The sequence below is a fragment of the Rhinolophus sinicus genome, linkage group LG01 (assembly GCF_036562045.2).
Source record: "Rhinolophus sinicus isolate RSC01 linkage group LG01, ASM3656204v1, whole genome shotgun sequence".
NCBI classification, from domain to species: Eukaryota; Metazoa; Chordata; class Mammalia; order Chiroptera; family Rhinolophidae; genus Rhinolophus; species Rhinolophus sinicus.
Genome location: NC_133751.1, coordinates 78,319,624 through 78,334,079, shown reverse-complemented (window position 1 = coordinate 78,334,079; position 14,456 = coordinate 78,319,624). Strand labels below are relative to the sequence as shown.

At 34.6% G+C, this 14,456-nt stretch overlaps 1 protein-coding gene across 2 annotated transcripts in view; it reads right to left on the bottom strand.

Annotated features, from left to right (window-relative positions):
• Positions 1-12,950, bottom strand: part of IMPG2 (interphotoreceptor matrix proteoglycan 2) — an 80,139-nt gene extending 67,189 nt beyond the window's left edge. For both annotated transcript variants that reach the window (XM_074332641.1, XM_074332642.1), the window contains exons 1-2: positions 11,535-12,950; positions 10,822-11,052 (exon numbers count right to left, since the gene is read on the bottom strand). In XM_074332641.1, coding sequence (XP_074188742.1) covers positions 10,822-11,052; positions 11,535-11,715 — 412 coding nt within the window. In that variant the 5' untranslated portion in view covers positions 11,716-12,950. The remainder of the gene's footprint in view (positions 1-10,821; positions 11,053-11,534) is intronic.
• Between the last annotated feature and the right edge of the window lie 1,506 nt (positions 12,951-14,456).

Genomic DNA, 14,456 nt, shown 5'->3' with positions numbered 1-14,456 from the left:
CAATATATAAAAATCAGTGTGTGTCTGTCTATACACTAGCAATGAAGAAACCAAAAATGAACATAAGAAAACAATTCAATTTACAAAAGTATTAAAAAGAATAAAATGCTTAGGAATAAATTTACCAAATGAAGTGTAAAATGTATACCCTGAAAACCAAAAAATATTGCTGAAAATCTAAAATAAAGGGAAAAACTTCCCATTTTCATGGATTGGAAGACTTACCATTGTTAAATGGCAGTATCTCCAAACTGATCTACAGTTTGAATGCAATCCCATCAGAACACTGGCTGACTTATTTAGAAATTGACAAACAAATTCTAAAATTCAAATGGAACTGCAAAAGACCCAGAACAGCCAAAACAATTTTGAAAAAGAAGAATAAATAAATTGGACTTCATCAAAATCAAAAACTTTTGTTCATGAAAGATACAGTCAAGAAAGTGAAATGACAACCCACGGAATGAGAGAAAATACTTTCAAATCATTTACCTGATAATGCATTTGTATTCAGAATATATAAAGAACTCTTATAACTCAATAATGGAAAGACAAGTAACCCAATTTAAAAAGGGGCAAAGGATCTGAAGACATTCTTCAAAAGAAGATATTCAACTAATCAAAAAGTATATAAAAAGAGCCTCAACATTTTAGTCATTAGAGAAGTCCAAATTAAAACCAAGAGATATCACTTCACACCCCCTAGGATGGTTATAATAATTTTTTTTTCAAAGGAAAATCATAGAGCTGGCAGTGATGTGGAGAAATCAGAACCCTCATATTCTGCTGGTAGCAATGTAAAATGGTGTCCGTACTTTGGAAAACAATCTGACAGTTTCTCATATGACTGAGACATTCTACTATATATAGTAGAATATGTATTTAGAAGATTTAGGAGATTTAGAATCTTCTAAATACATACTCGAGAAAAACGAAAACAACTCAAATGCCCATCAAATGACGAATGAATAAACTAAATGTGGTATATCTGTACAATATTATTATTTGACCCCAAAAAAGAATAAAGTACTGATACATGATCCATCATGGATGAACTTCAAAAACATTATACTAAGTGAAAGAAGCCTGTCACAAAAGACCACATATTATATTATCTCATTCATATGACATATGACAGTAGGCAATTCTTACAGTGACAGAAAGTAGATAAATGGTTGCGTAGTCCTGAGGCAAGAGGTAGGGAAGACAGAGGGTAAGAGAGTGGTAGCTACTCGAAGGTGTGGGATTTCTTTTTGAGATGGTAAAATATTCTTAAACCAAGTATGGTCATAGTTGCTCTGAGTATACTAGAAAACCATTGAATTCTATACTTTAAATGGGTCAACTGTATGGTATGTAAATTATATCTTAACAAAACTGTAAAACAAACGCAATTCCCTCTAGAATGCTAACTTATTTATCCAATTAATTTTCAACTGGGGGCTATCTGACAAGGAGTTCCAATTAACTAACCTGGAATGATAGAATTCAGAATATTTATTTTACATTTCAACAGAGGAGAACTGGGTGGAGGTGGAAATGTCTGGAGCATTCATGCAGCTCAGACAGGGAAAACCTAGATAGGACACTGCAGACAGTAGAGAGTAGAGCAAAATCAGCATGATTCCAGGGAAAGATGTACTAAGGAAAGCCCAACTCCAGCAGAGACAAATGCCACATACGTCACTACTTGGCCTAGAAGGGGACCTGTTCAGAAGTTGCATCCTTGCCAAATAATTTTCATGTAGCCTTTAGTTACTGCTGAAGATAACTTTCTATTTGTGAGGAGATAAGTAATCTACAAATACCTTTTTTCTAGCAGAGAAAACCTGCTCTGCAAACTGGAAGAAGGGAAAATGTGATGACAATGTTCTGAGGAAGGAAATGACAGCATTTTAATCTGTCTTTAATCCTGTTACTAGGGGTCAGGTGGTGCGTCTTATCCAGGACATAGAAAGCAGGGATGGAGCAGTCTTTTTTTAGGGTAATATATTTTCCTTTCATAATCGTGGCACAAAGAAAAATCCATTTGGTGTAAAATGGCAAGAAAAAGAAAGAAAAGGCATACAAATTGGAAGATAAGAAGTGAAACTATCTTCGTTTGCAGATGAAATAATCATCTATGTAGAAAACCCTAAAAAAAAGCTACTAGAACTAATAAATGAATTTTGCAAAGTTGCAGGCTAAAAGGTCAATATAGAAAAATCAGTTGTATGTGTCTATATGCTAGCAAGGAACAATAGGAAACTTATCTTTTTTGAAATACCATTAATAGCATGAAAAAAAGTGAAATCAATAAATCTGATTTTAAAAAGGTGTGTAGACCTATACACTGAAATTATAAAACATTGTTGAGAAGAATTGAAGAAGATCTTAATAAATGGAGGGATATGTCATGTTCATAGATCAGAAGCCTCAATATTATTAAGATGACAATTCTTCTCAAATTGATTGATAGACTCAAGCCAATCCCAGTCACAATCCCAGCAGCCTTTTTTGTAGAAATTGACAAGCTGATTCTAATATTTATATGGAGGACAAAGGACCTTGCATAACCAAACAAATCTGAAAAAGAACAAAGTTGAAAACTTACACTGTGTGATTCAAGACTTCTTATAAAGGTTATAGTAATCAAGACAGTATGATATTGGCATAAAAGGCAAGAAAGGATAATCTTTCTAATAAATGGTGCTCGAATAATGATTATGCATATGCAAAAAAATTTACTTTGATCCATATACAAAAATTAACTCAAAGATCACGAGCCTAGATGTAATACCTGAAAACTATAAGACTTCTACAGGAAAACATAGGAGAAAATTTTTGTGACTTTGGGTTGTGCAAGCTTAGAGTTGATGCCAAAAGCATGATAAAAAAAAAGTGTTAAATTGGGTAGATACCCAGAAGAGGGATTGCTGGACCATACGGTAATTCTATTCGTAATTTTTTGAGGAACCTCCACACTGCCTTCCATAGCGGCTGCACCAGTCTGCATTCCCACCAACAGTGTATGAGGGTTCCTTTTTCTCCACAGCCTCTCCAACACTTGTTGCTATTTGTCTTGTGGATGATAGCCATTCTAACTGGTGTGAGGTGATATCTCATTGTGGTTTTTATTTGCATTTCTCTGATGATTAGTGATTTTGAGCCATTTGTGATAAAATGGATGGATCTTGAGATTATTATGCTAAGCGAAATAAGTCACACAGAAAAAGTCGAGAACCATATGATTTCACTGATATGTGGGATATAAAACTGAAAGCATCAAAGGAACAAGACAAACAAACAAATACTCATACACATAGACAATAGTTTAGTGGTTACCAGAGGGTAAGGGGAGAGGGGAGTGGTAGATGAGGGTAAATGCAATCAAATATATGCTGACTCTGGGTGGTGAACACACAATGTTATATACGGATGATGTATTACAGAATTGTACACTTGAAACCTATGTAATTTTACTAAACATTGTCACCCCAATAAATTTTAACTTAAAAAATGTTAAATTGGACTTTATCAAAATTTAAAACTTCCGCTCCTCAAAAGACATCAAGAAAATAAAAAGACAAGCCATACGTTGGGAGAAAAAGGTATGCAAAACTCCGACAAAGAATTTGTATCTAGACTATATTAAGAACTCTTATAACTCAAAATAAGACAAACAACCCAATTATTTTTTAAATGGGCAATATATTTGTATAGAGTCTTCACCACAAAAAGATACACCAACAGCAAATGTGAAAAACGGTGCTCAACATCATTTATTACTAAGAAAATGCAAATTAAAACCACAGAACATCACTTTATATCCACTAGAATGGTTATCGTTATAAGAGACGACTGACTATAGCAAGTGTTGCAAGAATGTAGAGAAACTGGAATCCTAATTCAAGGCTGGTGATACAACCATATTGGAAAACAGTTTGGCAGTTTCTTAGAAAGTTAAACATACACCTATCATGTGGCCCAGCCATTCCACTCCTATTACCCAATAGAAATGAAAGCATATGTTCACACAAAAACTTATACAAAAATGTTCATGACAGCTTTCTTTGTAATCACCAATAACTGAAAACAACCCAAATATCCCATAAAATGGAATACTACCCAACAATAGGAGGTAACAAAGTAATGATACACAAAAAGGTCACACATGAGTCTCAAAATAATTATACTGAGTAAAAGAAGCCAGACCAAAAGAGTACATTGTTTGATTACACTTACATATAAAAGTGCAGAAATGCAAACTAATACACAGTGATAGAAAGCAGGTTAGTTTGAAAGAAATGGATTTAAGTAAAGCAGCATTACTAACAAATTGAGTGCTATAAAAAGTTATTCAAAGATGATTATCACATCATAGGAAAAATCTATATTTGCATTTTGAGGAAGCAAACAATAAAATATCTTGAAGGATGTACAGGAGTTTACCAGGTGTATAATCAGGAAAAGAGTATTGGGTGAACAAGAGAAAAGTTGTTGTTTAACATAATATTCACAACATCTATACTTAACACTTCGAGGTCAGAGATATGCCAAGGGAGATTTCTTATAACTGTGTACCTCTAAGGGAATAATAGAATCGTAAACTGTTGATATCAATGGTGAGTTAAGTATTTTTCTTCACTATCCACTATATATTATGGGGGATTTAGCAGAGGAAATTACAAAGTGTGCGTAAGGGTAAGATATGAATGCTTCAGCGATCACATAATTCAGTTATGGAGGTAAAACCACTATTGGAAACTACAGTCAGAATTCTGAAATGCACTTCTCTACATAGAGATGCATACACGTGTTCAAACCTCATGTTCTAAGTGGAGATGCTATTGATGTTCACAAGCTAAAAGAAACTAAGATAGGCTGTGTCCAGAGTGACTTCAAGTAGAGAATGGGATCTGAACTAGAAGTTAGACGTTGAAAAAAATGGAGAGAAGAAAAATATCAGGAATAGAACAGCAAAAATATCCCAGAACTGAATGGCATAGGAATGAAAATAGAAAAGATTACAATGTCCAACAAAATCAATGAAAAAATGTTCACCTTTGAAGAAATCTTTTAATTATATAAAAAATATGTTGGTACACCAAGCAAAACAATACAAATCTAGCTATTCTAGAGAGTTGAAAACAACAAATAAAAAGACATAATAGTCCAATGGAACAAGAATTAGACTGCTAAGTTATAAAACAGTCATGGGGATGTAAAGTACAGCATAGGGAATATAGGCAATAATATTGCAATAACTATGTATACTGCCAGGTGGATACTAGACTTATCGAGGTGATCACTTCATAAGTAACAAAAATGTGTAATCTCTATGTTGTACACCTGAAACTAATATAATATCGTGTGTCAACTGAAATTGAAAATTTTTAAAAAGGAGAAAAATATCTAAAAAAGCATTAGATAGCTAAGAAATTTCTTCAACTAGCTATTAAAAGATAATGGGGAAACCACTTCAAAGTTTAAGGGAAGGTAATTTTGAACTAATAATTCTATTCCCACTTATCTTTTTTTTTTTCATATCAAATCTTAGGATTTTGTTTCCCCCGCCCCCCCTCCCCAGTGGAACTAAGGAATAAAACAAGAACAAAAACTGAAGGAAAGAGTGGTTCCAACTCAGGCCAGTATTAAAGGAAATCCCATAACATCTGGTGCTCCATCCAATTTGGGATTTTTTCCCCCAGTAAATTCAGATTTTTTTGTAGTCTGTACTCAAAAACAAAAGAAATATTTGGTTAGTTCTGGTCAAAAACTCTTAAATAACATATTGATAGCCATAATCACCAATCCTTGGCTGTCAGAGTACAGCTATGTTATTTTATTTTATGTTTTATTATATCATAATATTTTATGATATTGTATCTCTACCTAAATAAAATGCCTTAAAATTTAAAAAAATAATAGAATACCAGTGTCTGCATTAATTAGGATATATGCAAATTGTTATAACAATAAAACCTCAAAATTCAGACCCTTAAATGTCTCACAGAAGCTGTCTCCCAGAACAGTCTACTATGGATGGTCAGTTAGGTCACACCAGGGTTACCTTCCATAAGGATCTCCAGGCACCCAAGCTTGTTTATTTTCACTGCTTTGCGCTCCTCCCAGGTATCTTCCCCACCTGCTTAATAGAAGCTGGCTCACTAAACCACATTTGTTTTCTTTGGCAATGAAGAAAGAAGGGAAATAGATGACCATCATTTTCATTTTTAAAATTTGAGATCTTAAGCTGCTCGGACACCACTGGCTTGAATTTAGTCACGTGGCCATATCTACCAGTAAGACAGGCTGGAGAGGGAAGTTTCTAGCTTTGGATAGGGTTCTATGGCTAGATGGAATAAGGGCAGAATAGGTAATGGAGGAAAATTAGAAATCTGTCATAGGAGAAAACCAGTAAATACTTAAAAACAGAAAAAAGTAAAGTGGTTTCTGGAGGGGTGAAGGGTTAGGGAGAGAATGAAGGGTAAAAGAAACTCTTAATTTTCAGAATTAAACTGTTCTCTGGTATTTTATATTTAAAAATCATGCTGTATGTAATAATTTTGCTATGTTTAGAAATTAAACCACAAAACAATTTGTAACATTAGGAAACATGGGGGGAAATGGAAGGAGAGTGAGCAAAGACATACAGTCAAGGTAAAATCATTTACATTTAAAAATATATAGTGTTGGGCAGTTGGATGGCTGAGTTGGTTAGAGCGCGAGCTCTGAGCTGTGGGGGTTGCCAGTTCAATTCCCACATGGGCCAGTGAGCTGCGCCCTCCACAACTAGATTGAAGACAATGAGCTGCCACTGAGTTTCCAGAGAGGCGGCCAGATGGCTCAGTTGGTTAGAGCCCAAGCTCTTGACAAGAAGGTTGCCGGTTCAGTTCCCGCATGGGATGGTGGGCTGTGCCCCCTGAAACTAACATTGAGAATGGCGACTGGATTTGGAGCTGAGCTGTGCCCTCCACAACTAGATTGAGGGACAACGACTTGGAGCTGATGAATCCTGGAGAAACACACTGTTCCCCAATATTCCCCAATTTAAATATATATATATTTCTTTTACATATATATTTCTTTTATATATATTTCATATATATAAAAAGTTGTGTTATGTCAGGGCACATGTTTATATATATATAGTGTTGTAGGAGTTTCTGATACAAACATTGACATTCAGAGCTTTGGATAGTGTTTATAGAAAGAAATAGAGAGATTCCTAATTTTCCTGAGATTATAATAAAAGAGAAGTGCTCCTTTTTCTCCAACACCTACAGCATGGTCACTTAACATTTTTAAATCTTGAAGAGCTATAAGAGAAAAAGAAAAAATCGAAAGAAAATAGCTTTCAGGTTTTACAATTCAGAGTTCTTTCCCTAGTCCCCCCAAAAAAATTGACCGTGGGAGATAGGCCTCGAAGTTGTGTTATGTCAGGGCACATGTTTATGTGAACGTGGTGAGAGGAAGAGAGGGCATGGAAACTCTTTTAAATAATATAAATTCATGTTTGGCTTTTGTTTCTTAAAATAAGTTACTATTGTTAACTAATTTCCTCCTATTTGTGTTAGACACATTGTTTGAGTGTTTAAATAGTAATGTGAAATTTCAAAATAAAATGAGAAACTAGACAAAAAAATAGTAACAACAATTAGAAGCCAGACAAAAAAAGAGTATATAGTATAATTATATTTATGTATAGCAGTGTAGAAAATGCAAACTAATACATGGTGATAGAAAGCAGATTAGCGGTTGCCTCAGTACTGGGGTAAAGGGAGGCGGTAAGGAAAGAGGGAATTACAAAGACACATGAGAAAATGTTTGGGGTGATTGATAAATTAATTATCTTAACTGTAGTGATAATTTCAAGGGTAAATACATTTGTCAAAACTTATCAAATGCATGCTTTAAGTATGTGCAGTTTAAAATCCATCAAAGTAAACCTTAAAGAAGGTCTATTTTAAAAGGCCCAAGTACAAACATGACATTTTTAAAATGAGAGAATATGCTATTAATTACATTCTACTCCAAGCACCCTAAGCATCTGTTTAATTTTACAGATCATTAGGTTTAATGTAGTTGCTCAGATGAACAAGACAAAAACTCATAGACACAGACAACAGTTTAGTGGTTACCAGAGGGTAAGCGGGGAAGGGGGTGGTAGATAAGGATGAAAGGGTCAAATATATGGTGATGGAAGGAGAACTGACTCTGGGGGGTGAACACTCAGTACAATATATAGATGATGTATTATAGAAATGTACAGTTGAAACCTATATAATTATATTAACCAATGTCACCCTAATTAATTAAAAAATATTAAATAAAATAATTGTAGTTGCTTCTTGCTTAAATAGAAATATTTTTCAAATCTGTTAAACCAACTAACAACATACACTAAATTCTCTATAAGCAAAAAAGGGGCAAACCATTACAGTGAATTAGTTTGGTGTAAAGAGCTAAGATCCTTCGTTGGACATTAAGTGTATCTCTCACTCCAATTTCCAATTATTTGGTTCTAAGGGTAAAATCCAATTATCTCTTCGAAATCTTCAAAATCAAGACCTATGTTGAAATACTCGTTTTACCTAATTTTCAAAAATATAACAAATGAAATATGTACTCTTTACCATGACAGTAGCAGTTACATAAACATTGTTGCAATCTCAATGTGCTGCCCAAGCCTTTCAACTTTATGAGGTCCCTTTCCAATAATACCACTCATAGCAACTGGATTTTAAAGTCAATTATTCTAGGAATGCTTTATTTTTCTTTTGTTGAGTCCTATTCAATACTGTCTCTTGAATTTATAAACACAAGAGCAAAGCAATGAAAAGGCATAATCACATCTAAATGACTGGTTATGATTCATTGTTTCCTCTTTGCTATTTAAGCAGCAGCCATCTTGATATTCTGATCTATTTAAAAATAAATGTCAAATAAAAATCCAGGTAGTAGAAATCATATTTTGATAAGTTATAAACTGTCATCCTCATTCATCTTCAGTTCCTTTTCTCTTTGGAATTTGCCACTCCTAGCCTATGCTCTATACACAAAAGGCCAGGTCAATGGATTTCCATTTAAAAAGTAAAAGAGGGGGCCGGCCCGGTGGCTCAGGCAGTTAGAGCTCCGTGCTCCTAACTCTGAAGGCTGCCGGTTCGATTCCCACATGGGCCAGTGGGCTCTCAACCACAAGGTTGCCAGTTCAATTCCTCGAGTCCCGCAAGGGATGGTGGGCTCTGCCCCCTGCAACTAAGATTGAACACGGCACCTTGAGCTGAGCTGCCTCCCGGATGGCTCAGTTGTTGGTTGGAGCGCGGGCTCTCAACCACAAGGTTGCCAGTTCAATTCCTCGACTCCCACAAGTGATGGTGGGCAGCGCCCCCTGCAACTAAAAAATTGAACACGGCACCTTGAGCTGAGCTGCCGCTGAGCTCCCGGATGGCTCAGTTGGTTGGAGCCTGTCCTCTCAACCACAAGGTTGCCGGTTCGACTCCCGCAAGGGATGGTGGGCTGTGCCCCCTGCAACTAGCAACGGCAACTGGACCTGGAGCTGAGCTGTGCCCTCCACAACTAAGACTGCAAGAACAACAACTTGAAGCTGAACAGAACCCTCCACAACTAAGATTGAAAGGACAACAATTTGACCATTGTTCCCCAATAAAATCCTGTTCCCCTTCCCCAATAAAATCTTTAAAAAAAAAAAAAAAAAAAAGTAAAAGAGGAACTTATTGCTTAACAGTGTCTGATAGCCCCCAAATACAATCAAGAGATATAAATGGACTCCAAAATTTTTTTTAATTAAAAGGTGCTAATACATTGTGCCACCTTAAGAAATTTTTTTAAAACTCAAATATATAAATATATGTAATATTTGATATTAAATTTTTCATTTTAAAAACACTTGCTTTGGTAAGGGGAGAAGAGGGGAAGAACAAAATAAAGGAAAATAAAGGAGAAGATAAAGTAGCTGCTCAGACTGACAGTTGATATAGCCCATTGCCTGAAACATAGTAAGTACTAAATAAATAGTAAGTGCTAAATAAACATTAGCTGAATGAACAAGTCTGATTTCACTATCATTTCATCATGTATCTCCACTTTAGTTTACCAGCATCACATCCATATTATGGCTTTTTATTGGCTCTTGAGCAGCAGAAAGCAAAGTTTGGGAGTCCTCCAAATATCTAAGGGATATATTATGGTCAATTAAGCAATTTTGGTTAGTAAATATAGGAAATAGAGCATGAATTCACATAATAAAAAGGGACGATATCCAAAATAATACTGTTTGATTACAAAAGAAAAGAAGAAAAGAAAACACTAGTTTTGTTGCTTTAGGGTCCATTCCATCCTGAGAAGTGCCATCAGTTTCAGACGTAAAAAGTTTTATGTGTACCAACTAGAGAGTAACCAGCATGAGTCTACAGAATGTCTACACTACAAAATACTGAAATTGATTTTATTTTCATGCATAAAATAGCTAATCAATCAAGGAAGTAAATATAGCTTGGTAAATATATTTTGTGGGTATACTTAGGCATATTACTATAATGAAGAAGTAAAAATTATATTTATCCAGTAACATAAACTGGTATCTTTGAAGTGCTTAAAGACTTGAACTGTTTCCTCTCAAAATAGTGTAAACTTTCCTCTGAAGCTGTATAAATACTACATTTTTGGCAAGTTATTTTTCCATAGTTAGTAGAAAGATATTTGGCTCAGTTCCTGTCTAACTTATCACAAATTTTGAATTATAATATGATACAACAAATGTGATAAAACTATGTTTGAAATTCCTTCCAGAGCCCAAGAATTTGGATGTTCACTTACCTCGTACTTGAAAATACTTCACGTGGTTTGCCAGCGCCTCTGTAACACTTTCATCTGGGCAGATTTTCACTCCATTAGAAAACAGAGTAGATCGTCTTCTTCTTAGCAACCGCTGTCTCTCAGCTTCTCTGTGGTCCAGAGGTTGTTTCTTTTCCATAGACAGAGAAGGGTCTGTGGATTCTGAGTCAGTCAGGAGAAAAGAAACTGCGCTCTTGGGTTCTTGGATTTTTTCTAAAGGTAAGTAGGTTTGTGCAACAGAGTGAAAGCATAAACAAGGCTTCTGATAATAAGTGAAGATACAGTATGAAAGGTGACAAATAAAGAAAAACTGGCATTTGTGCCACATTTGGATTTTGAAGTCAATCTCAGATTACAGACATGCATGCCTAAGGAGGAGTGAAGCATTCAATCTATTTTCCTTTTAATTCCTACTCCTTTATTTCAAGATTGTTAGTTATTGAAATCAAGTGTATTATCTACTTTCAATACAAGAAATAAAAGGAAGCAACGTTTGATCCACGAATTACTAATGAAGAGGAAAACCAAAATCATTGGAGAGATTCTAACAATTTAAATGAAGCAATGTCAAAGATTAATAGAGTAAGTAGTATTTAATTCAATTTCTTACAGCAGTCACATCAAATAAAATTATTTTTAGAGAGAATATAATACAGATATAAAGAAAGATAAAAACAATGTAGATTTTTAAATACCTGTTAATGATGAAAGAGTTTCTTCTATCAGGACGAATATCAAAATACCCAAAGAAATCTTTCCAAAATGTGGAAACATAATCATTTGGCCAAAACCAAAGAAATGAGGAGAGGCCAAAATCTTTGAGCCCCAATGCCCCGAATCTTCCAATACCAAATTGTTACAGGAAAGGTCTACCATTTAAAAGTTTATGTTTGAGAACTGACAAATATTCCAAAACCATTATAAATGAGCTTAAATAAAAACAGTGTCCTTTCAAAGTACCTCTCACTTTTCTGAAACAACCAGCATGCTATGAAAGCAGGAGAGATAAGCTAATTAGAACAGATGGGGAGAGACAATTTCTTTATTCTAATCTGGCCGGCTAAGCTCTTTACTAACACTCTCCTTGCCTTTAACAAGCAGTTCATTTAAAAATAATGTTTCATACATAATTCACTAAGTTTTAACAATTTTTCTGAGTCTGTTAGTCAAACCTGCTAAATTCACAGGTTCTCTGGGTTCTTCTAGGACCTACAATGAAATGCACAGACTGATGATACCAATCTAATTCCGAAGTACAGAGCTGCATGCAAAACAAAATTAGTTTTCTTGGAGATGTTTCTCTTTATAATAAAGCTACTGTCCTTAAATTTCTCTCCTTGATAAATAATAGAAAATCTTTCACTATAACCACTTACTATGTCTTCTTCCTGATCTACAATATGGGATAGGGGTAGAAAAGCTAACTCATGATAGAGCTGCCGTGAGGATTGAATTGGGATTGAAAATGCTTAGAGTAGTGCCTGGCACATACTAAGCACATAATATAAGTGACAGCTATGTGATCCTAACTTTGTTGCTTAATTTACTATTAAACATGGGGCCCAGTGTGTTTATTGATATGAGGAACTGTTGACCAAGAAAGGATAGCCTTTACCACAATAGGATCAGATAAAATTCTTTGTACTAGAACAGTTGTTTTTATCAAATAAACTTAGTAGAAAGCAATTTAGTTAAAATCCTTTTGGAAGCTAGGATTTACTATCAAATAGCAATTCTTTAAAAAAAAACGTTTTGTAAAGATCTGAAGCACATTTCTCTTGAGAATCCTAAGATAATTGGTAGCTAAATCAGCCTCAGTGTTTTATATTTTAGGAAAAGCACAAGTATATTTTTCAATACAGCCAGCCTCATACAAACTACATTTTCAGCCCTTAGATAAGCTAACACATCTGAATAACTATTAAATACATGTGCAAAATGTTGGTAAGAATTTTATTTGCCAAACTTTATTGTTGAGGAACTTGTGTACTCCCCAAAGAAATTAGGTATGATGTCTGTTTATATCACAGAGAAAAATTAGGCAATATGAAGTTTTTGTAAACTAATGTATACTATTTGTCTTTTATTACAAGTGTTCATAAAGTTTTAAGAGGTTTCAAACTTTGGAATTTTTTTTTTAGACGTTTATCATTTATATCCCTCACACTGTGTAAACCCCCCTCTCCCCATCCACTATCCCTCTGATATCGCACAGCCATTACATTTTCACTGTCTCTATTCCTAATACTGTACGCCGCTTCTTGTAAGTATATACATACACATATATATAATTATAGTTGACATTATTGTTCAGCTTCAGCTTCAGGTGTACAGTGCAGTGATCAGGCATCTACATCATCCCTGAAGTGGTGGAATTCTCTTTTGTTCAAGCTCCAGAATGGAATAAATTTTCCCTAATTTCTTTACTTAAAAACTTTAAAAATGTTATGTTTTATAAAATATAGTTTGAGATTTCAGAAACCCGTACTTAAAAAAAAAAATAGTATGAAAACTTCAGCTGGGTTCATTTGCTTCTAAATAGGTTTATCATTTCATAAATCTATTTTAACTTGACATTTAATGTACTGTAACTTTTAACTGCTGCTTTCTTAGAATAACTGTACCTATGATATAAAGCAGTAGGTGACGACTACCATAACGCTGAGCCATGGGAAACAAGGTTAATTCCAACTGGAAAAGTAAAAGGGGGTTATTCAGCTAGGCTTTGAATGGCCCGGGGGGCATTTCAGTGGGCAGAGGCGAGGGTGGTTAGTGGGAGAGAATAGGAGTTAGGAAAGAAACCCTGGTCATAATCAATAAGGTGGAAAAATATACTGTTTGTAGAGAAAACAGAAACATATTTGCTACAGCAGGAATGGGAGCATAAGGTAAATAGTTTGGGAACGAAGGCAAAAAAGGTTGAGGTCGATTATGAAGTACCATGAAAGTCTTATCTAGAATTTTGGATTTTTCCTATAGATGAAAAGATTATCTAATGTTTAATTACTCAGAAAAAGAATATTCCTTCAGTTTTTATTTATGGAGATTCTTTTTAAGAAATATTTCAAAAAGCTCATCTGATGATCCTTGAACCTTACGCTTCCAGAAATGTTCCCAAAATTATAAGCAGATAAGAAACTAAACAAAACTCTGTGCTTTGGAAATAACAAGTACCAGTTTCCTTCATCCATATCTTAATTCTCAATCAGTTGCGAATCATTACTGACTCAGCAAAATCTTCTGAGTATTAATTATATGTTACTAACATACTAAATACAGGAAATGCAAGATGTTGCAGTCTTGTAGGAGCTTGTAGTCCAAAGGGAAAACATGTATACAAATAATGAAATAAAACTGATACGAGAAATATAAACAAATTGTTATCAGGGAAAAGAGCGAATGAATTATTCCATTTGAGCAAGTGTGGGGCTGGTGACATTTGAGCCAGATTATGAAAACTACCAGGTTCACAAAACATAGTGAAAGGGTGTTCTAGGAAGAAGGGACAGCATGTACAAGGTCTGAGGTGTGGAGGTACAACATTGCAACATCTATTTCACACAACCACTTATGACCTTGCATTCAAAGTGACATAACCTAGCTCATTTACTTTATAT